The sequence below is a fragment of the Dromiciops gliroides genome, chromosome 3 (assembly GCF_019393635.1).
Source record: "Dromiciops gliroides isolate mDroGli1 chromosome 3, mDroGli1.pri, whole genome shotgun sequence".
Classification (NCBI taxonomy): domain Eukaryota; kingdom Metazoa; phylum Chordata; class Mammalia; order Microbiotheria; family Microbiotheriidae; genus Dromiciops; species Dromiciops gliroides.
Window position 1 is genome coordinate 605,728,016 of NC_057863.1, and position 17,225 is coordinate 605,745,240.

The 17,225-nt window shown below is 48.8% G+C and overlaps 1 protein-coding gene across 5 annotated transcripts; it reads right to left on the minus strand.

Moving 5' to 3' along the window:
• Window positions 1–870: 870 nt before the first annotated feature.
• Window positions 871–16,913, minus strand: PIGV (phosphatidylinositol glycan anchor biosynthesis class V). 5 transcript variants are annotated; one of them, XM_043990430.1, is made up of 5 exons: window positions 15,704–16,115; window positions 6,765–6,844; window positions 6,573–6,677; window positions 4,637–5,776; window positions 871–2,699 (listed from the first exon to the last, which is right to left on the minus strand). In XM_043990430.1, the coding sequence occupies exons 3-5, from the start codon at window positions 6,648–6,650 to the stop codon at window positions 2,418–2,420; spliced, it is 1,500 nt and encodes a 499-aa protein (XP_043846365.1). In that variant the 5' UTR covers window positions 6,651–6,677; window positions 6,765–6,844; window positions 15,704–16,115; the 3' UTR covers window positions 871–2,417. The 5 variants fall into 5 exon arrangements, with proteins under 5 accessions (XP_043846365.1, XP_043846363.1, XP_043846362.1 ...); XM_043990428.1 differs by lacking the exons at window positions 6,765–6,844; window positions 15,704–16,115 and adding an exon at window positions 16,876–16,913; XM_043990427.1 differs by lacking the exons at window positions 6,765–6,844; window positions 15,704–16,115 and adding an exon at window positions 16,641–16,785.
• Between the last annotated feature and the right edge of the window lie 312 nt (window positions 16,914–17,225).

Below are 17,225 nucleotides of genomic sequence, written 5' to 3' on the forward strand. Positions count from 1 at the left end.
CCAAGGCAGGACCAGTAAACAGTCCATCTGGAAAGTTGAGGGTGTCATGGGGAGTGATATGAAATCAGTCCAGACAGATAAGTCTGGAGCCAAACTGTGGCATCCTTTAGATTCCAGAGGAGCATGTGTGTCTGTTGCCTGATACCATAGTCATGGAAGCTCAGGGCAGCTAGATGGTACAGTGGATAAAGCACAAGCCCTGGATTCAGGAGGACCTGAGTTCAAATCTGACCTCAGACACTTGACACTTACTAGCTGTGTGACCCTGGGCAAGTCACTTAACCCTCATTGGCCCACCAAAACAAAAGAAACAAAAAAACCCCAACAGTCATGGAAGCTCTTTGGGCAAAGGAGTGTATATCTAAAAGCTTTGTGGAGGACAGGATAGAGAGGGAATCCTGGGAGGCAGGGAGACCACTATGGAAGATACAGGAGTGGTCCAGAGGAGAGGAGGTGAGGACCTGCCCTGAACATGGGCAGAGGCAGTGCACACGGGGAGAAGGGAAGCAAAACAAGAGATGTTGAGGAAGCAGGAAAAAACTTGGCCACTGACAAGATGAGACAATGATGGGGAAGGAATGACAGCTCCATGGCTGGCTAGGAAGATAATGATGCTCTGAGCAGAAATGAAGGTGTTCTGAAAAAGAGGAGGATTCTAGGGGATGCTGATGAGTTCTATTTTGGACAGCTGTTGTTGCTTGTCATCTGTTCTTGAAGAGGACCATGACATTGGGGTGATAAATCATTATTTGCCCTGAATTGGATTTAAGTGAGGGAGGGCTGTGCAAGGTCACTGACTTCACTCTCTCCTCCAGAGCATCTGGGCCCAGTGGCAAGATATACATCAGGATGACTGGAGATGGCCCCGGATGTTTAAAGCAATTGGTGTTGTCACTTGCCCATGGTCACACAGCTAATGAGTGTCTGAGATTTGAACTCAGGTCCTCTTGACACCAGGGGCCAGTGCCCTATTCACTGCAACACCTAGCCACCCGATTTGAACACTGTAAGCTACCCATGGGGCACCCAGGAGGTGATGGCAGTAGATGTGGTGATATGGGAGTCACCTGCAGCGGCTCTGTAACCATTTTCCTTAAGTCTCTTCTCTGTGAGGTCCCTCTGACCTTCCTCTCTCTTATTTGATGGTAATCTCCATTTCTTCCTGGGCTTTACTTTGCTTCAGCTGCTGGGACATCTAATTTTCCACCTGGTCCAGTTCTCTAGATTGTGGTGTTGGGCTTCTACAGCCCCACAGCTGTGTGAACCTGGGCCAATCACTTAACCCACACTGCCCCGCAAAAACAACAACAACAACAACAACAACAACAACAACAAGAATCAGCACACTTCCTGAAATTTTTTCTGAAACACTTCTCTTTACATGTGGTCTGTCCACTTCTGCCCATTCCAGAGGTTCTCTCCTCCTCCTCCTCAGACAGATGTTCCTGAACTCCTTCTAAATTTCCATTTGGTTTCCAGATCCTACTAGAGCAGCAAGAGGATATCTTAGTCATAAAATAATCCGATGTTAAGGCAGTAGGGCCTTGAGATGGTATTCAGTTCAAGTCCTTTATTTTACAGAAAAGAAAACTGAGTCTTGGCAAAGGGAAGTGATTTCGCCAAGGGTTAAGCAGCAGGATGATGACAAACCAGCCGACTTGGTACTCCTGGGAGAATGGGGACTCCATTTTTAATCTGGCTCTCTTCTTTGAGAGTCCTGGGGTGCTCTTATACTTATATTTCCAGCTTCAGTAGGTCAAGGTTATCAGAGAAGGTGACACTTTCTGGACAGTGCTGCTCCCTGCTATAGCATGGGTGAATCCCTAGTGTTCCTCAGCCAGGTAGCCCTCTGGCCTTGCCCCTCCACTGGGAAAACCTCCATTGGTCTTCATCCTCCTGGGGAGGTCACACTGCCCTCTCAGCCCAGAACAGAGATGCCAGGAGAAGACAGATGCTACAAAGATTGGAGACAGGTTTATTCCATGAGTCCTGGATAGGAAAGGACATAGGGGCTCAAATGGCTGGGAAGGGGTACTGGTAACCAAGTCACCGGTGCTCTTAAAGTGGAGAAGAGACAGTGTTGAGGAGGTGGTGACTCAGGCACAGGAAGGCCTGGCTGCAGCCCTGGAGTCCTTTCCGATTGTGAGATTCTATTAAGTAGCATAAAGTAGGCAGGTGGGAGGCTTAATGAGCTTTCTGAGGGTGGGCTGATCAGACAGACCCAGCTTCACATAAGACCTGGCAGAAAACCTTGGCCAAAGGGCCTGTCATTCGTGTCCTTGGAAATCTCAAGCAACTTGCTCGAAAGCACTGTGGTTGAGGACTTCTATTTCAAGTACGCCCAGGACTCGATTTGCTAGTTTCAGGCCCCTTGGGAAAGTCTGTAGCCTGGCCTGGCTGTCCTCTGGGGCTCTGGGTCATGTCCAAGGCAGGAAATTACAGTGCAGGAGCAGTCCCAGGAGCCAGTAAGAGAGGAAATAGCCCAGAATGGCCCATGTGACTCTAGAGCAAGCACTCCATTTGCAGAGAAGGCCCCAAATCGGATTCTTTGAGGCCCCTGGTCCCACCACAGAGCCCACAGCAGGGGTCTTCCCAGGAACAGTCTCTTGAGTCCACAAAAGGGGCTCCCAGTCCTGAAGCAGGTGAGCTGGAAACCAGTACACAATGGGAGTGGAGGAGCCCAAGAACCTGGTGAGAACCTGGAAACCACAGGAAGGAAGGGGAACCGCACATTTATATAAGCTGTAACCATCTCCAACTGGCTCTGTTTCCGCCCAACGTGCCCCATTGCCTCTCAGGGCTGTTGCAGCCCCATGTCATGTACTACAAATTGATTACCCTGGAAGACAAACTGTGGAGCTTGGGGTCTTACTTTATAAAGGTGTGTGACATCAGCCAGGCAACCTCTGTGATAGAAATAAACAGCTACAACCTAATCACCACAATAATGGGTCAATCAATACTAAAAATCCTATGGAGTCCAATTCCAGCTGAGGTCTAGAACATGCAAGCTGGGCTGGGTGGGGAGGCAGGGGAGGGGGGAGGGAGAGCTAAGAAGAGGGGGAAGGAGGAGGGAGGAGGAAGAAGGAGAAGGAGAAAAGGATGGAGGAGTAGGGGAAGAAGAAGAGGGAGGTAGAAGGGGAGGAGGTCAGGGAGGACAGGGGGAAGGGGAAAAGGACAGAGGAGGAGGGGGAAGGGGAGGGAGTGGGGGAAGCGGGCGGAAGAAATGCCTGCAGTTCACCCTTCTCCCTCTTGGGGGTGAGGAGCCAAGCCTCCAGCTGGCCGCCATCCTCCAGGCTCTCCCCTGGCACTGGCTCTCCTGACTAATCCACCAGCAAACAGAGAAAGCTACTCTGTACTTCCCCAGCCTCCCAGGCACAGATCGCAAAGACCTTTACAAACAGCCTTTGTGAGCCTGGCTCAGAGCAGGCCCAGGAGGGTCAGCTGGAGGGCAGTGGGACTTTCCCAAGATTGCCCTGAGGGCCCAGGCCTCCCTCCACTGTTCTGGCCTTGGGGTCAGGAAAGACTTGGGCTCAACCTAGGTAACCAGAGTTAGGTCCTAACCACTCTGAGACTCGGCCTTCTCTGTAAATTAAGGGGGGCGGCCTGGATGGTTTCTGAGGTCTGTCTCTAAGTTCTTATGAACTGCTCCGAGACTCCATTGTCTCATCTCTAAAGTGGGGGTGACAATAGCTGTAGTATCGACTTTACAGGGCTGTGGTAAGGCTCAAATGAGATCATATTTGTAAAGTGAATACACCCGCCCCACCCTGCACGCAGGCACACACACCCACACCCACACCCACACCCACAATACACACAATACACCCCCACACACACAATACACACACCCACACACACACAATACACCCCCCCACACACACAATACACCCCCACACACACACAATACACACAATACACACACCCCCACACACAATACACACCCACACACACAATACACACCCACACACACACAATACACAAAATACACCCCCACACCCACACGATACACACCCACACCCACACAATACACCCCCCCACACACGATACACACCCACACACACAATACACACAATACACACCCACACACACGATACACACCCCCACACACACAATACACACCCACACACACGATACACACCCACACACACAATACACACCCACACACACAATACACACAATACACACCCACACACACAATACACCCCCCCACACACAATACACACACACACACAATACACACAATACACACACGATACACACACACAATACACCCACACACACACAATACACACACCCACACACAATACACACCCACACACAATACACACCCACACACCCCATAGAACACACACGCATCACACATACATAGTACACATAACACAGCATACACCACACACAGCACACAGAATACACCCCCCATACACACACATACACACACACACACACACACACACACATAGCCCTGAGAGTGGCACATATGCAGTCTGTTCCCTCCTGGAGCTCAAGCAATCCACCTAAAAGCCGGAAGGCTCTTCGAGAGCACCTGGGCCATCCCTTCTTTTTGGGGGCTTGCCCAGGAAAGCAGAAGTGGAAGCCAGCTCCTCGTCGTCTCAGGCCCACCCCTGCCCCTTACCTGCACATGCATGCACAGGGCTCCAAACAGCAGAAGAGCGGAAGAATGGGCCACGTACACAAACACCTGTGGGCTGTGGAATCCGGGGGGAGGCTTCCCCGACTTCTTGTCACCTCTGCCCTCATTCCTCAGAAGCCCAAGCGTAAGGCAGTTCCAGAGGTTGGCAGTCACATAGATCCAGGCTGCCCAGGCCCCCAGCACTACCACCGGTGCTGCCAGCAGGAAGTTGGGCACCTGCCGGAGCTCAAAGTACCTTAAGAAGCCTACATTCCAGTAGACATCCTGGACATAGCTGTAGATGAGGGGCAGGCGCCAGGTGCACCAGCTGGGCTGGTCGCCTGCTGGGACCCGGTACCCCTTGTCCTTGGCCAGCTGTAAAAAGGGCGCTGGGATGAGGCGGGGTGAATGGGGCCAGCAGAACTGGCTGTAGGCATAGAGCTGGAACAGAGCAAAGGGAAGGCCAATCCCAAGGGCCATCAGCAGCAGAAAGGCCACCAGCCTCAGCAGCCTCCACAGGGTCCCAGGAAGGGGTCCCGAGGAAGGAGAAGACAAAAAGTGCCGGCACTGGGTGTGGAGAAGGAAGCCGACATTGATGAGCCCATTGGAACGCACGCCAGTGGCGAAGGCAAAGAGGAGAGTGCTCCAGCCCCTTCGGCCCCTCTCCAGCTGGCTCATGGCACTGAAGACCAGGAGGGCAAAGAGGCTCTCGGAGTAGCCCGACGCCAGGAAGACATTGGCGGGACTGAGGCAGAAGAGCAGGGCCGAGAGGAGGGCCAGGCGGTGGCAGCGCAACACCTGGCAGCCCAGCTCATAGAGTGCCAAGGCCGCTAGCACCGAGCACAGGCTGTTAAGCAGGGCAGCAGTGAGCAAGAGGCGACTGCGGAGGGTGAGCAGCCCCTGAAGCGGCCACCCCAGCAGCTCAGCCCCTGTGCGCAGGGCCAGGGGGAAGCCCGGGAAAAAGGCAAAGCTGTGCTCGTAGATGTAGCCGTGCTCTGCGATGAAGAGGAAGTGCTCCGCATCCCAGCGGGACAAGCCCCCCAGGAGCCACTCCACGAGCTGGTCCTCAAAACCGGTGGGCTCCAGGCGGGGTGGCAAGAAGGCGTCTGCGGCATGATCAGGGATGAGCACATTGAACAGAGCCTGGGGAGAGAAGCCAAGGGGGCCTAGGTGAGGAGCCTCCACCTGGCTCAGAGGCCCCCTGCCCACCTCCTCCCCTGCCAAGGCATCCTTGCAGCTTTTCTTTTTCTTAATAATTCATCATCTGCATTTCCCACTGTGCTCCTCTCTCCATCTTCCCAGAGAGCTACCCAAAGGAAAATGAATAGTAATAAAGCTAGCACTTATCCCAAGCACTTCACACACATTATCTCACGGTGTCCTCCCAACAACCCTGGGAGGGAGGTGCTCTTATTATCCCCATTTTACAGATGAGGAAACCCAAGGCAAAGGAAGACTTGTAAGTGACTTGCTCCGTTACACAACTAAACAAGTGTCTGAGGCAGGATTTTAATTCATCTTCTTATGCTCTCCCTACTATACCTCTGAGCTGCCTCAATGTTCCAAACTCACCTTAGACAACTGTGAGCTAGGCAGGACATCCTCGCCCAACCTCTGTCTACTCCCTGGCCCACATCCCTGGAAAATGACCCTATCTAGTGTGTATGGGGCAATGGAACACACCTCGGAAATGGGGTCATCAGAGACCAGGGAATCAGTCCTGCCTTTGCTCTTTACTGGCTGGGTGACCTTGGGGAAGTCACTTCATTTGTTTCCTCACCTATAAAGTAAAGATGTTTTAAGACTTGCCCCATGTCTCTCCAGGGACTGTGAGTCATCATCACCCCAAAAATGGCTGTGGTCAAGACAGGCCTTCATTAGCTCCAGACCTCATGGTGAGGGCCGGCCCAGATGTGGAGGGACCAGAGCACACACTGACCTGGAGGACCAACGTCAAGGAGCGGCAGACTACTGCGAACCTCAGCACATCTTTCTGGGATGGCTCCCCAAGCTGCATCCTCTCACAGTAGGTTATTTAGGGCATCTGAAACCAAGCAGAATACAAGAGCTGTGAGACATGTGCAGGAAACCAGAGCTACCCCAGAGTCCAGAATGAGAAATGCAGCATCACCAGCCAGGGTCGGCCTTCTTCTCAGCCATGCTGTAACTCTGAGCAAGTAATTTTACTTGGATGAGCCTCAATTTCTTCATCTGTAAAAAGGGAGATAATAAAACTTTCACTACTCAGGGTCTCCACAGTTCACAGAAGAGGTGCTAGGAAGAATGTCAGAAGTAATCTAGCCAAACCCCCTCATTTTACAGATGAAGAACTGAGGTCCAGAGAGGCTAAAATAACTTGCTATAAGTCACCCAAGTTATAAGTATCCTAGGTGGAATTTGAACTCAGGGCCTTGGACTCCAGAAACAATCCTTTTTCCACTATACAATGCTGATTGTGGAAAAAGTTTTCTGCTTCAAAAAGGTGAATTATTAGTTATATAAATCATCATTACTAAGACTTCCCTGGTAGCTAGAACGATACAGCAGAAGCTGGCAAGCTGTTATGGAGGAGAGACAAATGCCTGTACTACAAACATGGGCTCAAAAGACACTATTTACCTGATTATCTGAATGGGGACTAGAGCATTATCACAGACTGAACTATTACCCACAATTGCAGGCAGCTGATAAGTATTTACTAGGCCCTGTCCAAACCTAAGAATAACATTTATAAAAGCTGTAACCATCCCAAATAGTCTGCCTCTAAACTATATGAAACCAAAAGCTTCCAAAACATAGAGACCTAGCCAAGGAGAGAACGGGATGAGGCGTGTTCTCCTTGTCGTCCTGCCATTGCACCTGGACAGAAGATGTTTTATGAAAAACCCACAGAGTTTCCATCCTAATTCTGATTCTATGACCAAAAGTAATTCTTTTATCTACCTATGCAAGAATATGTGGAATATTGGGGCGGCTAGGTGGCGCAGTGGATAAAGCACCGGCCCTGGATTCAGGAGTACCTGAGTTCAAATCCGGCCTCAGACACTTAACACTTACTAGCTGTGTGACCCTGGGCAAGTCACTTAACCCCAATTGCCTCACTAAAAAAAAAAAAAAGAATATGTGGAACATTAAATACAAAATAATAGGGAGCGACTCGTCCCAGAACCCCACTGGAAAAGATGAAAATGAGTTGAAGATGATAGTCATGACCCAACCCACCAACTCCCCAAACAAAGGGAAAGCTTATTCCCAGCCCCACAAATGCTATACAGAAGGCAGCACTTGGAACATGGGGCTGAGCACATACACAGAGACTGCTCCCCCACCCCACCTACCCACAAAGGTAGTGAGCTAGGAAGCCAGGCTTGCTGACCTTCTGGCCAGTATTGGGATCCCAGAACACATGTGCTACAGACCTGACCTACTATCATCAACCTTTTCACTATCCCCAGCTGGACTGGAACCATGCACTATCATAGACTCTGAGAGACGAAAGGGACTTCAATTCAACAAAGGTTTCTGAAGTCATTGCTAGATGCCAAGCCTGATGCAGGAAGCAATGGGGAGTCAGGGACAAAGACAATCTCACATTTTATTAAGCATTTTAAGGTTTGCAAAGGGCTTGACCTAAATTAGCTCATTTGATCTTCATAAGGGAGGGAAGTGTTATCCCCATTTTACTGATAAGGAAACTGAGGGTGGTAAAGGTTAAACAACTGCCCAGAGTCACGTAGTGCACTCATGTATGTGTGTATGCAAAGTGGGATTTGAGCCTCAAGTCCTCCCTGACTCCAAGTCCAACACTCTCCTCACTGTGCCACGCTCACTCTCTCTAGTTATAATGTAGATCATGCTGAAAGGATCGAGGAATTTTCAAGCTGGAAGGAACTTCAGAGCTCATCTGGTCCAGTTCAAGTGGGAGGTAAACTGCCCACAGTCAGAAAGCTAGTAAGAGGCAGCACTATAATTCAAAATCTAGTCTCCTGACCCAAATCCAATGTTTTTTCCACAACATCACTCTCTCTCCCAAAGAGAGAAAGACATGTACACAAAGGATTATAATGCAAGAAAGAATGAGATGGGTGCAAAAGAAAGGCACAGGACTTCACTGAAAGAAGTGCAGGCCCAAAGGGGCAGAATCACAGAACTGTGGGGACTTTGGAAGGGACTTTAGTGGCTGTTCATTCCCCTTTTACATCATATTTGACAAGAGGCCATCTGGCTTCCAGTGAGGGAGAACCACCTAAATCCCAAGGCAGCCCATTCCACTCTGTGCTAGTCTTAACTGTTAGGAAGTTGTTCCCCCCTAACATCAAGCATAAATTGTCTGCCCAAAAACAAAGAACTAGTAAGTAGTAGAGCTGGAACTCAAACCCAGGCCTCCCACTTGGAGCTCTTGCTATTATCCCTACTTGGCTTCCTTCCCTGTGGTCTTCTATCCTTCTATGTTGGTGTGTGGGAAAAGATCTAATTATGGGAGACCAGGACCAGGCAGGTGGGAAAGGCTTCTATATTCTGAATCTAAGTAAGAGTCAGCAATGGGGAAAAGAGCTGGAATTGTGATTTCATTAGCATAGGGAACTGGGGGAAGAAACTCTACCAATGAAGGCCAGTACCTGCCTCTGTCACTTACAGTCTTCAAGAGTTTCCCTGGGTGCTGGGAGGTTAAGTGACTTGCTCAAGATCCCACAGCTAGTATGTGTCCAAGGTGGGATTTGAACCCATGTCTTCCTGTCTTAAAGGCCAGCTCTCTTATCCACTGTGCCACACTGCCTGTGACATTGGTACTTGTTCCCAGCTTTTCCAGTAAAGTCTTCTGATGCTCCATCATAGCATGTAGGGCGTCCCTAGGTTCTTGAAGGCTAGGCCAGTGCCAAGAGATGGCAAGCACTATTAAGCTGTAAGTTTTGAAGGGGCGAATGTTAGCTTGTTGGTGTGAGGAAAAATTTCTTACACCCAATGCAGAGCCTGAATACAACATATGCTTAATAAATGCTGGTTGATTGATTTAGTGGCATTTAATGGTCACCTCTTTGGGATCCAGGAATTTAGAGAATAGATTCCGAGTGCAGACATGGACAGAAAGACAGACATGCCCTTCCCCATTTAAGCCCTTAACGAATGGTCTCCATGCAAGTATCTTCATCCTATAGGGCTGGGCAGTCCAGCGAGAAACGTAGGGGACGGTGGGACAAATGGTCATGGCAAAAATAGCCTAAAATAATAAAAACAAAGTTTGGATCACCACTTGTCAGATGTGTCGAGGAGATACTTGTAAAGGTACTAGTTGGACTAGATAGCTTCTGAGTCTGTGAAATCCAGTGGGGCTATGAGAAAACAGGTACTCATATTGTTGTTGGTAGAACTACAAACTGGTACAAGATTTTTGGAGAGCAATAACTATGGCAATTACAGGCAGCTAGGTGGTGTACTGGATAGAGTGCTGGGCCTTGAGTCAGGAAGACTTGTCTTCATGAGAAGAAATCCAGCTTCAGACACTTACTAGCTATATGACCCTGTCCAAGTCACTTCACCCTGTTTGCCTAAGTATCTTCATCTGTTAAATGAGCTAGAGAAGGAAATAGCAAACCACTTTAGTATCTCTGCCAAGAAAACTCCACATGGGGTCACGAGGAGTCAAACACAACTGAAAAACAACAGAACAACAACAAATATGGCAATAGCCAATAAAAGTCACAAAACTGATCATACTGCTTGACCCAGCAATCCCACTTCTGGGATTGTATTCTTAGCTGTTATTAAAATAGTCATAACAGATGTATTTGTAATATAGCAAGAATCTGGAAACCACCAGCATTTTCAAATTTGAGAATGATGGGCTTAATAAATTGGAGTAGGGTAATTAGTAAAATGACAACTGTGAAAACCCCCCAAAATATGGAAGACGTGAAATGACGCATAACAAGAATAGCAAGATCAGCTATACATTATGTACAGACCATACGATAACCCATCAAAAGGAAGAAAACTTTCCCAACTACAGGCACAAGGAAAAGAGCCGAGGAAGTCAGGGTGTTGTCACTTGGGAATCTTCGTGCTCCTTTGCAGATCAAGCCATCTTCATTCTGGCCACCAGTGCTAAATGAATGTCAACCATCATCATCCGAAAGGGGACACAGACCCTCCTAACTGTTCTCTCTGCCACCTCTCTCCAATCCATCTTTCCTCCAGCTGCCAAAACATTCCAAGAGTCCCCGAGCTCACCAGGAGTCTTGCTCTGGGCCATTGCACTGCCCCAAAAGCTCCAGCAGCTTTCTATCATTCTTAGGATCAAATACAAATTCCTGTTTGGTATTGAAAGCTCCTTCACAACTCACCTTAGGCCCAACCTTTCTGGCGCTTTCTACATCACCACCTTCCAGGGACTCTCTGGTCCAGCAGAATTGATCTTTGGGCTGCTTTTCCTCGTACACAATACCCCTCTCCTGTCTCCTCCATCCCCCCAGGAACCAGGGCCTCTCTTCCTTGACTCTGTACATTTTATAAATATTTTTATTATTTTTACTGAAAAAGAATGTACATTTCTGAGGGTGAGAATTGTTTTATTTTTGTCTCTGTATTCCAAGGACCTAGCAAAGTCCCTGGCACATAGGAGTCACTGTATTAAATGTTTGCTGATTGACATAAAGTTTAGGTGATGATGGATGGATGGATGAATGGATGGATAGACAGACAGGTAGAGTGTCTCGTTTGATCATCTGATTCTCAGAACAATCCTGTGAGGTAGCAGCTATAATTACCTCCATTTTACAGATAAGAAAACAGAGGCTAATAGATTAAATGACGTGCCTGGAATTACACAACTAAGTGTCTGAGATAGAATTTGAACTGAGATATTCCTGACACAAAATCCAGCATTCTGTCCACCTAATTTGCAGAAAGAAGAGCTAAGGGTGAATCCCAGTTCCACCACTTAACTGTTGTTGCATCTTGGGAGTCATGTAATGGCTCTGTGCCTCAGTTTCCCCACTTTTAACATGGGCTAATAATGCTTGCCTTACCTCTGTCCCAGGGCTTTCATGAGTTTCAGTTAAGAGAATGTACAAGAAAGCACGTTCCAAAGCACCAAGTGCTCCACACCTCCAAGGAGGTGTCATTGTTATGACTCTTTGGGGAAGCTCATCAGCACTGCCAACCCAGGCACCCTGCCCATCCCCACTTCTCACAACACCCAAATTCCCAAACTCCCCAAATCCTTCCGAGCAAAAGAACAAAATGAATGGCTTGGCAATATGCTATCAATGTGTCTCCATGCCTACATATGTTTCTACATCTGTTTTTAGATTGTAAGCTGGGGAGCGGGAGGGAGAACGACACACTGCGATCCTTGTTGTGTTAAGGATGCCAAATGCTAAATAGCACAAGTGCCTCGGAAGAGTCCCCGAGCTCACCAGGAGTCTTGCTCTCCCAGGGAACTCCTCAGCCAGGCTCACTGTCCTCCCACTCTGAGCTTCTCTTTCTCATGGAATCAAAGTTCTTATGGTGAAGGTCCTTATAGATCATCTAAACCAGGGTTAGTTTTTTTTTTGGTGAGGCAATTGGGGTTAAGTGACTTGCCCAGGGTCACACAACTAGTAAGTGTCAAGGGTCTGAGGCTGGATTTGAACTCAGGTGCTTTATCCACTGTACCACCTAGCTGCCCCTACCCCAGGGGTTCTTAACCTTTGGAGAAGTGGATGGTCCCCTCCTCAGGGTATCTTTTAACGCATAAAATAAGTACATAGTGACATCAAAGAGTAGGGCAGCTAGGTGGTACAGTGGGTAGAGCACCAGGCCTGGAGTCAGGAAGACCTGAATTCAAATTTGGGCCTGAAATACTTAATAGCTGGGTGACCCTGGATAAGTCACTTATTTGCCTCAGTTTCTTCATCTGTAAAATGAACTGGAGAAGAAAATGACAGCAGGATGGCTTAAGGCAGCTAGGCAGTACAGTGGCTAGAGCACTGGGCCCGAAGTCAGGAAAACCTGACTTCAAATCTTTCCACAGACACTAGCTGTGTGACCTTGGGTAAGTCACTTAACTTGGTTGCCTTAATCCACTGGAGAAGGAAATGGTAAACCACTCCAGTATCTTTACCAAGAAAACCTCATGGACAACACTGGTGTACTATGGCCCATGGGGTCATAAATAATAAGGCACGACTGAACGACAACAATTACCAAAGAATCCAATTATATCAAAATAGTTATCAAATTTTTTTTTTTTAAGTTCATGGAACCGACCCCAGGTAAAGAACTTCTGATCTAGTCCAACCCTCTAATGTTCTGGATGCGAAACTACAGTCCAAAGGCAGAAATGATATGCTCAAGTTCACAAAGTTAGCAAGTAGAAGGATTGGGGCCTGAAAATATAGTAGAGGGGAGAGAGTAAGTCAGGAAAGTTCCATTTGTACCACTTAAGAGCCATGTATGTGTCTTTAAGCAAATCATTTCATCTTTTTAAGCTCCGGTTACTTCTCAGATGAAACAGTGAGCTTGAAAGTGCTCTGTAATTATAACAAGCTACCAATATGAGTTGTTATTGCTATTATTGTTAGGTGTCTTTCACTTTTCCTCTCACTCTATCCACTGAGCCACCAAACTGCCTCCTATGCAAACAGAGGTTAGGTATCTTTGCCAAGAAAACCCCTCTCCTCCCCTTACTCCCCAGCAATGAGTCCTTTTCAACTATGTCTGTCCTAAGTTCTAAGAAATTCTAAGGACTAGGACACAGGCAGGTGCTGAAGGAACACAAAAGCAATGAGGACACAAACTACTGCTTAGCTGTCTGCTGAACAGTTTGTAAAATCAACATGGGGGTAGGGGAGAACTCTGCCACTAAGCAGCCCTGGTTAAAGTTACTAATAATACAAACTTAGAGGGGGAAATTCTTGCAGACTTCTGGGAATAGAAAAAGAGACTTTTCCCATTCTTTGGCCACCAAAACAAACTGAACTGCCCCAGGGCAGAGAATTGCCCTTTAAAGAGCATCCATCGGGTTTTTTTCCAGCTATGAGCAGTACCCATGGATCCCTAGAGAACTGTGGGTACAGCTTGGATAACTGCAACAGGAAACACAAGTCTAAGGTGGTCAGCAGTTTGGGGGTGAAGATAAGCAATTCCTCCAAAAACAGTCACAAGGATATGGTAACTATTTCCTTATCTAGCAGTCAGACTTCTAGACTATCAGAGCTGGAAAGGGGCTTAGATGGGGGGGTGTGCTGGAGGCAGCTTAAACTACTTAATTCCTGCTAGCTAACTTTTTAGCAGTATAATAGGACCACACTGATTTGTCCTTAAGAGTTAATAATGTACACACTTTTTTGAGTCCGGTTGTTAAACATTTACCAGCACGACCCTGTGATACTCTGGAAATATTGATTGTACTCAGTAGGAGGGCAGTTGAGGCTCAAGAAAAGAAGCCATGACCAGACTGGAGGCTGGGTGACTAGAGCATGCACTCTAGTTGTTGCTGTTGTTGTTCAGTCCTCTACTACTTTTTATTTTGTTTTGTCTTGTTTTTTGGTGAGGCAATTGGGGTTAAGTGACTTGCCCAGGGTCACACAGCTAGTAAGTGTCAAGTGTCTGAGGCTGGATTTGAACTCAGGTACTCCTGACTCCAGGGCTGGTGCTCTATCTACTGCACCACCCAGCTGCCCCTCTACTACTCTTTGTATGGGGTTTACTTAGCAAAGATACTGGAGTAGTTTTCCATTTCTTTGGCCAGTGGAGTAAAATGACTCGCCCAAGGTCATATATCTAGTAAGTGTCTGAGATTAGATTTGAACTCAGGTCTTCCAGACTACGGGCCTAGGCTTTATCCACTGAGCCACCAAACTCCCTCCTTATACAAACAGAGGTTAAGTATCTTTGCCAAGAAAACCCCACTCCTCCCCTTACTCCCCAGCACTGAGTCCTTTTCAAGCACTTTAAGTAGGATAGGGGATAGAAACTGGAAATTAAGTGTTGGTTTAATTCAATCAAGTGGAAGAAGCCAGTGCTCTTTCCTTAGCACAAGAGGGCGCCTGCAGCTTGCTCCATCTCCATGAGGCAGAGAAGGAAGCAAGGGAGGGACTGAGAAAAAGACACTGGTTGGGTTCAGGCAAATCCAGTTCAAAATCGTGTGTCTGAAACCCCTAGAGAGCAGCAGCAGTTTGGGAATCTGGGAACATTTGACTCTAAGAATTGAGACCGGCTAGGGAAAAGAGACAGATCAAGCTGAGAAGGCCCCACTTTCTTTTTTTTGTTGTTGTTCTTCACAATAGGGCCTGGTTTCTTCCTCCCGGGCTCCCTGCCCCTGCCCAAAGAGGCCTTGGGGGAAGGGGGTGGGAGCGAGGGGAAACACTTGACCCACTTCAGCTTTTCTCTTTCCCTTTCTTTCCCCTCTACCAAGCCTAGATCCAGCTGCAGTAGACGAATGAATAGCACTTGGAGTCTATACCTGGCCTAGAGAGAAACCAAATAAGTCGAAAAAGAAAAAAAGAGAAGGAAAAGGAAAGACAAGAAATATTACTCCACTGATATGGCTTCATTGTACTCAGGGCTGAGACCCCAAAACAGAGACTTGCTCAAGGTCACAAATAAAGTAGGGCAGGCACTAAGTCTTCCCTTCCACAAATCCCATCAAACTCTATACCACGACTTTCAGGCCTGGCAGATAGCTCAGAGAACATGAGGTCTGGTCCAAAGTCACTACTGACAGTTATGGAAACTGAGTCGTGGAGAGAAACAATTAGCCAAGGTCACCTCGTTAGTAGGAGGGGTATCCCCCCATTCGGGTCTTTCCCATTTATGGACAGAACATATTAAAGTTTGGGAGAGTCGTCACTCGGGTTAGGAGCCCAAAGTAAGAACTGAAGAACTTCCAATCTCGTGTCTTCAACTTCCTGCTTCCAAAAGGCACAGAACAGATTGGTCCCTAGCGAGAGCCTCAAGCGACGTTAGGGATCTTGGGGGAACGCAAACCAAATCATAACTGGGCAGGCGACCCCTGCCTAAGACCAAGACAAAGAGAACCCTCTATCTTCACTCGCTCAACATTGGCATCAAGTATCTAAGACCGTGTACCAGGTGCTGTTCAAGGACTCATGAAAAAGGCAAAACCGCAAACGTTCTCGGCCCCCGGGGAGTTCACTGTCTGCTACCCTGATCCATGTAGGGTAGCTATGGCTTTGACAACGTCGTTCTTTTGTTTCTCTCCACGACAGTGGCCCTGCTGACGTGGCTACCCCTCTCCCGGCGTGGGACGCCGAGCAAACAGCGCTGGACTAGGAGTCCGGAGAACGGGGTCCCTGTCCTGGCTCTGTCTTGTCTATACCCATGCGGAAGACTGTCTGTACATGGATAACCTCTATGGAGGCTTTCTCATCTATGAGACTGGACCGGACCAGATGGACTTGGAGAACCCTGCCAGCTCCAAATCCACAATCCTAAGCCTCGGGCGTATGCTTCTAGCTCCGACACTCAAAGGTGCCTTCCGGCCCCCTCCCCACCCCTCCCCCCAGTCCTTGTTAAAGAGGCTTTCCGGTTCTTCCAGCCTCCGTCTTAAGCTGCCTCTTCGCTCTCCCAAACCCCTGTTCTAAGATTCCTCCCGGCCCTTCCATTCCCTATGAGTCCTTCCGGTTCTTCCTTCCTCGGTTCTAAGGTTCTTTCCGGCCTTTCCAACTCCGCCCCCGCTCCTCCCCACCCTGTTCTAAGGTTCCTTCCGGCCCTCCCATTCCCTGTTTAAAAGTCCTTCCGGTTCTTCCACCCGCTGCTCTAAGGTTCCATCCCCTGCTCTAAAGTTCCTTCCGGCCCTCCCATTCCCTGTTGAAGAGTCCTTCCGGTTCTTCCTCCCCCTGCTCTAAGGTTCCACCCCCTACTTTAAGGTTCCTTCTCCTGCTCTAAGGTTCCTTCTAGGTCTACCATGCTTAGTTCTAAAGCTCCTTCTGGCTCTATAATCCAGTAGCTGCTTCTCCCCCCGGAGGGGGTTTGGGGGTGTCCGGGAATTTCGTCGTTCACTCACTCGGAGGGGCGGGGTATGAAGGAGGCGGCCAGCTTTGGGGGGCGGGAGGAAGGAGGCAGGGAGAGCTGAGAGGAGGAGGGGTTCCTCGGTCCTCTACGCTCAGAGCCCCCTTTCCGAGGCCCTCAGTTCATAGGGGGCTCTCGACCAAGAGTTCCTACCCCCGACCTCCCATGCGATATCAATTGCCCGCCCACCCCTGGCCTTCTCCCACCACTTCCGCTCCGACCCACAGTACCTCCATCCGGGCTCCTGAAGTCGCGCCTGCGCTCTAAGTTCTGTCGACGCTAACCCCGCCCTCGTGCCCAGCCTTCAGGGCCCGGCTCCGCCTCTACCCCCACCCTCACTACCCCTCCCCCGCCCAACCTGGCGGCCATGTTGACTCTGGGAGAGCACGATAGGAGAGAGTGGGAGCTGCCTATGTAGAAAAACATGTGTTCTTGAGTCTTCGTTCTATCGTCGTGGGCCCCATACCCAGAACCCCAGGGAAGCTTCCCGCTCCTGCCCAGTCTCCAGGCACCTCACCACCATAAAAAGCTTATGTTCAGCCGTTTTTCAGTTTTATCCGACTCTTCATGTCCCCATTTG